Raw genomic sequence first — 6,000 nt, 5'->3', positions numbered from 1 at the left:
GGCTGCTCTGCTCCTACAAGCTGGCAGATGAATGGCTTTGGGGGTTGCAGGGGTTTTCTCTGAGTAGTCCTGCTGATAAGGTGGAACACAGAAGGTGAGATGCTCAGCTTTGCCAGATGTCCCCAGAACCTGAAACTCAGTCAGCATTACAAATTCCTGCCTTGTTTAATGCAACACCAGTGTAGAGAAAAAATATTGTGGCTTTGATTCCAGAGAGTCAGCAACAAGTTAACCTCTCCAGGGTAAACAGAGTTGCTGAAATTTACTCCTCTAGTCATGACTTTCTTTTTCATTTCAACAGTAAGGAGCTAAACAGGACGAGCAAGAAAAGCTTGGCAAGAAACCATGTGATTGGAGGAGGGATAGCTGGGTGGATTTGCGAGGTGAGAAAGGGCTCAGCCTCTCCTTGCACGTTTCATCACCAGCAAATCACCAGGTTTGAACTCCACTCTGCACAGTGAGGAGGATCTGGTGAGGAGAATCTCTTGCTCCTCTGCCCTTTGCCAGCTGCGCCCATCTCAGAGCCCCCTGGGCCAGATGTGGCCTCTTTCCACCAGTGGCTGTCACAAGGTCACTTCCCTCCCCTCCTGTGCCTGAGCCCACAAACCACAGCACGTGCTCGATTCCTGGAGTAAAATTTCACTCCTGGATTGCTGTGAGCCTGCAAAAGCTGGAAAGAAAACCCCAACACAGCAGATCTCCTGCAAGCCAAGGGCTGGAGCTTGGCTCTGATGCAAGACTTTATTGCAATAATCTCTACAGACACAGGGGGCGGGCAGAAATCACAGCAGTGCATTAAAAAGCCTTAAATCAGTGTGGGACAGGGGTACAGGGGGACAAGGGACATTTTTAAGCAGAGCATCTCTGACACAAACCCAAGGCACAGGGGAACAGGCAGCTCCTCAGTCCTGGGGCAGCACAGGGATGGATGGATGGATGGATGGATGGATGGATGGATGGATGGATGGATGGATGGATGGATGGATGGATGGATGGATGGATGGATGGATGGACGGACTCATGGATTCATGGATTCATGGATTCGTGGATGGAGGGATTGATGGATGGATTCATGGATGAATTCGTGGAGGGATTCACGGATGGGTTGATGGATGGATTCATGGATGAATTCGTGGAGAGATTCATGGATGGGTTAATGGATGGATTCATGGAGGGATTTATGGGTGGATTCATGGATGGATTCGTGGCTGGGTGGGTTCATTGATGGATTGATGGATGGATTGATGGTTGGATGGATTGATGGATGGATTCATGGATGGATGGATTAATGGATGGATTAATGGATGGATTCATGGAGGGATTGATGGATGGATTCATGAATGGATTAATGGATGGATGGATTAATGGATCGATTAATGGATGGATTGATGGATTGATTAATGGATGGGTTAATGGATGGATTAATGGATGGGTTCATCAATGGATTGATGGATGGATCTGTGGATGGATCCGTGGATGGATTTATAGATGGATCTGTGGATGGATTGATGGATGGATGAATTCATGGATGGATCCATGGATGGATTCATGGATGGGTTCAGCAATGGATTCATGGATGGGTTAATGGATGGATTGATTGATGGCTGGATTCATAGATGGATTGATGGATGGATTCATGGATGGGTTCATTGATGGATTCATGGATGGATTCATGGATGAATTCATGGATGGATCCATGGATGGATTCATGGATGGATCCATGGATTGATTCATGGATGGATCCATGGATGGATTAATGGATGGATCCATGGACGGATGCATGGATGGGTTCATGGATTCTCCTCCATCATGGCCACCATCCGCTGGTACATGCGCTGGGGGGCATTCAGGCCCCAGTGGTGGTCGAAGTGGTTCCAGTCGGGGAAGTGCTCGTGGTGCACGACGTGGGTGAGGTGGGAGAGCAAGCGCTGGGTCTCCTGACGGGGGGTCACAAAGTCGTGCCCCCCGCTCCACAGGGCCACCGGCACCCGCATGGCCTCGATCTTGTAAGAGGGAGGCTTCAGCTGGCAAGGGGGAAAGCACTCCTGTTACCTGGGGCTCTGGTGAGTGGGGTGTGCTCCCCCAACCCCATCCCAGCCAGCCCCTTCACCTGGTTGTACTTCTCTATGTTTCTCAGCCCGTAGTCAAACTGCTTGAACTCGGCAGTTTTTGCAGTCTGGAAGGCAGAAGGCAAAGGGTTAATCCAGGTAATACTCTGGATCAGCCCCGTTTTATCTCTTTGATTCCACCTCCTTTACCTGTTTCCAGCAGCATTTGAAAATACCACATTCACAGATTAAAAGAAAGTTAAAACAGTTATAAAATCAGAATCTCTACCTGTCCCCAGTGCAGGAGATTTTTTACTGATGTGTAGTCTGGAAAATGAGATAGGTACACGTCCAGTCGGCTCTACAGGAAAAAGAAAGTATTTTCTAAGTCAGTTGGGAAGGATGAAAATCCATGTAGACAAAAAACCTCAAGCATTCTGTTTTATAAGTGCAATATAATTGTTATACACTCTTTATTCTTTAGCAGCTTTATTCTGCTCAGAGGTAGAAGCAGCTTTCAAAGGTAAGCCACTTAACCAATGGAAATACACCTAAAATGGAAAAACACAACTGGTCCAGTCATTCTTTGGTTATTTTCTTCTGTAAACTTGTTGTGTGCCAGCCCAAAATGAGGCAGGAGTTTCCTTTCCTAAGAGATGGGACCAGAAGTGATTTTCTCTTACCAAAGACTCCGTTAGGTTTGACCCCCTCACACCACTGCAGGGAATCTCCAAATAACCAGTGCCTCTCACACCTTATTTTGGGGGTTTATACTCATTGTTGTGCCCCATTAGCTATCTCCAGGTGTCTAGGAAAACCAGAGAGGGCTGTGACCTGGACTGAGAGCCTGGTGCACCCACCATGTTCAAGTTGTTCCCGTCGAAGCCTCCAACCACGAAGATGCTGCTGGCACACACTTCAGCTTCCCCTGGCTTGCTGCACTTGTCAGCCAGGAGCAGCTTGTCCTTCCTTGGCACCAGAACCAGCTCTCTGGTTCCAAACAAGTCCTGCAGGAGCACGAGGGAATGTCAGGAATGGCGTTAGGAGCTCCAACACCCGCCGCAGGTGCAGGAGCAGCACACAGTGGTAATGCAGGGGACAGGAATTGCCAGAAATCCCTGGATTTTGGCAGTAACCACCCACAAACACCTCCTGTACCTTGAGCAGCAGGTCTGACAGGAAGGCTAGCTTTAACACAGGGCAGGAATTGCCAGAAATCCCTGGATTTTGGCAGTAACCACCCACAAACACCTCCTGTACCTTGAGCAGCCGGTCTGGTAGGAAGGCCAACTTTAACACAGGGCCCCGGACGTGGCGGAAGGTGTACACAGGAGCCAGGGCAAAGAAGAGTTTGATTTTCTTGGCCAGATGTGGCAAGCTGGAAAACGCTATGAAACCTGAAAAGCAGCATGAGAGCACAACACAAACCCCAGCTCACCCCAGACCCTGTGCTTGAGGGGTTTTTTGAACAAAAAACTCTCCTGGATGCCAGCACAGCCTGGGATGGACGGGCAGGACGTGGCAAACCCCTCCCATGCAGAAGGCTGGGAAGGCAGGAGGGGACAGCAGCTCCCAGCAGCGTCCAGTTTGGGATGGACAGTGATATCACTCACCCAGGGAGCTGCCCTGAGCGTGGCCAACGTAGAACAGCTGCTGCTGCTCCGTTTGCATCAGGATGAAGCCCACCATGGCCGGCAGGTCGTACACGGCCATCTCGTGGAAGCTGCGTGGCAAAGGGAGAGCCTGGAGGAGATTGCCACCTCCCAGCAACCCAGGGACAGCAGGGGCTCAGTGCTGGCAGCCCTGCAGCCCAGCTGCCCTTGGCGGCCCGTCACAGACATAGTTTATGAGAAAGCCTTTCATTAGGATCTTTTCTCCTGAGAAGCTGAGAGGCCTTGGAAACAAAATATAACCAATGGTTATCTGCTGCTGTGGAATGCAACAGGTGCATCTGGGATTGGCTCATGTGGTTGCTTCTAATTAATGGCCAATCACAGTCCAGCTGTCTCAGACTCTCTGGTCAGTCACAAGATTTTATTATCATTCCATTCCTTGCAAGCCTTTCATCAGGAAATCCTTTCTTCTATTCTTTTAGTATAGTTTTAATATAATAAATATCATAAAATAATAAATCAGCCTTCTGAAACATGGAGTCGAGATTCTCATCTCTTCCCTCGTCCTGGGACCCCTGTGAACACCACCACAGTGGCCCCCTGACCTGAAGTCCCAGAACTCCTCAGAAGCCACGGAGAGGCTGCGGTGCCGGCGGGACCAGCTGCTGCCGCGGTTGTTCCCGATCCAGACGTCGTGTCCCGCGTCCGCCAGGATGAAGGCCAGGCTGTTCTCAGGGAAATTGTCCACCCAGTCACCACCATCCAGACAAAACCCATGCATTATCAGCACAGGGGTCCTGGGTCCTGAAGGAGGAGATGGGAGGTGGTTGGCAGAAGAAGAGGTATAGGAATGTGGCCCCTTGTTGATGGAGTGCCAAAACTGTCCTTTGTCCCCTCAAAAAGGAAAGAAGCCCAGAAGTTTCTCTCCTCAATTAGGTGTAAAGACAGCTCATAGGATCTGGGGGGCTTCACCCCAAACTTAAGGACAGCTAATTGGACAGGAGCCAAAAAGTCCCACCTGAGCAACTCACTAGAAAAAGAAGAGAATAAAGAAACAAATGGCTTTTGTGAGGTGTTTCACCAGAAGTAAGAACCTCTGGCACCTGGCTCGGTTTTTCTCTGTAAAGAGTTTTGTGATTTTGCCTTTTATTACAACTTTTTTGTTTCCAACACTGCCACAGAAGCCATCCTGCTGATTTTATGCCTTCTGAGGTAGCTGAGCTATCTTGGGTGTGAAACAGATCTCCAAGAGCTTATGAGACCTGGCTTGAGGAGACCCCTATTTCAAAGACACCTTTCCCATATGGAAATAAAACACCACTGTAACATCTTGGTACAGTTTCATGCAAGCTGCACATTAAAAGTTCCCTTCTCCCATTATTTCCCTGGTTATGCTGGTGCTTTTTTTGTGTTTGGGGAGCTTTTTCCACCCCAGGCCCTGAGCCTGGACCTTGGAGCAGGGTTTTGCTGCAGGGAAAGAGCCACTTTGGGGGCTCTGCTGGGTCACAACACAATGCTGAGCTCCTGAAGGCAGCCAGGAAGAAACTCCTCATCCCTCTCCCATCTGCCCAAACATTCCTCTTGTTGTCAGGAGGGCCAGGGTCACAGCTGGTGCCGCCCTGGGTGAGGCTGAGCCCACCTGAGAGCCTGGCGCCCCCCTTGCCGTGGGGAATCCTGTTGAGGCTCAGGAAGTAGCCATCCTCTGTCATCACCTCGTACTCCTCGCTGGGATAGCCATGGAAAAGGATCTTCTGGCTCTGCAGGGACAGGGGTGTGAGGGCAGAGGGTGACCCAGAGCCCTGGGCCTGCCTCAGCTTCACCCACTGCTGCCACCCATGTGGTGTCCCCAGTGTCACTGGCGCCTGAAGGAATCACAGGGAGAGCAGGGAGAGGCCAAGCTCAAGCTGGGGCCATGGAGTGAGTGCCAGCAATGCAAATATGGGAGATTTTTGATGCCCCAAACCCCCCAGAGAGGCCAGGTGCAGATGCAGGGAAGGGGTGAGCCCAGCTGGTGCCTCAGGAAGGACTTTGGGCATGCCCATGGAGAAGTGAGGTGCTCCCCCAGCACTTACAATGTTCATGAACCTCTCGGGGTTGTGGAACAATTCAGCATCTGGGGTGGCATCTTCCAGCCCCTGGGCCAGGCACAGGGCCACCAGCAGCAGCCACATCTCACCCACCTGCAGCACCTGGGGATAACGGGGCTGGATGAGCAGGGCTGTGGGTGCTCCAGGGCCACAGGGACCCTTTGGAACAGCCAAAGCCTGATGCTGCCACAGGGAGCAGGTGTCTGCAACCCCTTGTGCAGTTTGGAGCCCTCCCCAAGCCCCTCTTGGTGG

The 6,000-nt window shown here is 51.0% G+C and overlaps 1 protein-coding gene across 1 annotated transcript; it reads right to left on the bottom strand.

Moving 5' to 3' along the window:
- Positions 1-1,790: 1,790 nt before the first annotated feature.
- LOC136559424 (putative lysosomal acid lipase/cholesteryl ester hydrolase) lies at positions 1,791-5,832 on the bottom strand. Its single transcript, XM_066554631.1, has 9 exons — positions 5,734-5,832; positions 5,301-5,418; positions 4,267-4,465; positions 3,662-3,771; positions 3,309-3,445; positions 2,909-3,055; positions 2,338-2,409; positions 2,111-2,176; positions 1,791-2,024 (listed from the first exon to the last, which is right to left on the bottom strand). Exons 1-9 carry the CDS (start codon positions 5,830-5,832, stop codon positions 1,791-1,793), a joined length of 1,182 nt encoding a protein of 393 aa, XP_066410728.1.
- Positions 5,833-6,000: the final 168 nt, after the last annotated feature.

Source organism: Molothrus aeneus, chromosome 8 (assembly GCF_037042795.1).
Source record: "Molothrus aeneus isolate 106 chromosome 8, BPBGC_Maene_1.0, whole genome shotgun sequence".
NCBI lineage: Eukaryota > Metazoa > Chordata > Aves > Passeriformes > Icteridae > Molothrus > Molothrus aeneus.
This window is presented reverse-complemented; position numbering and strand designations above follow the sequence as displayed.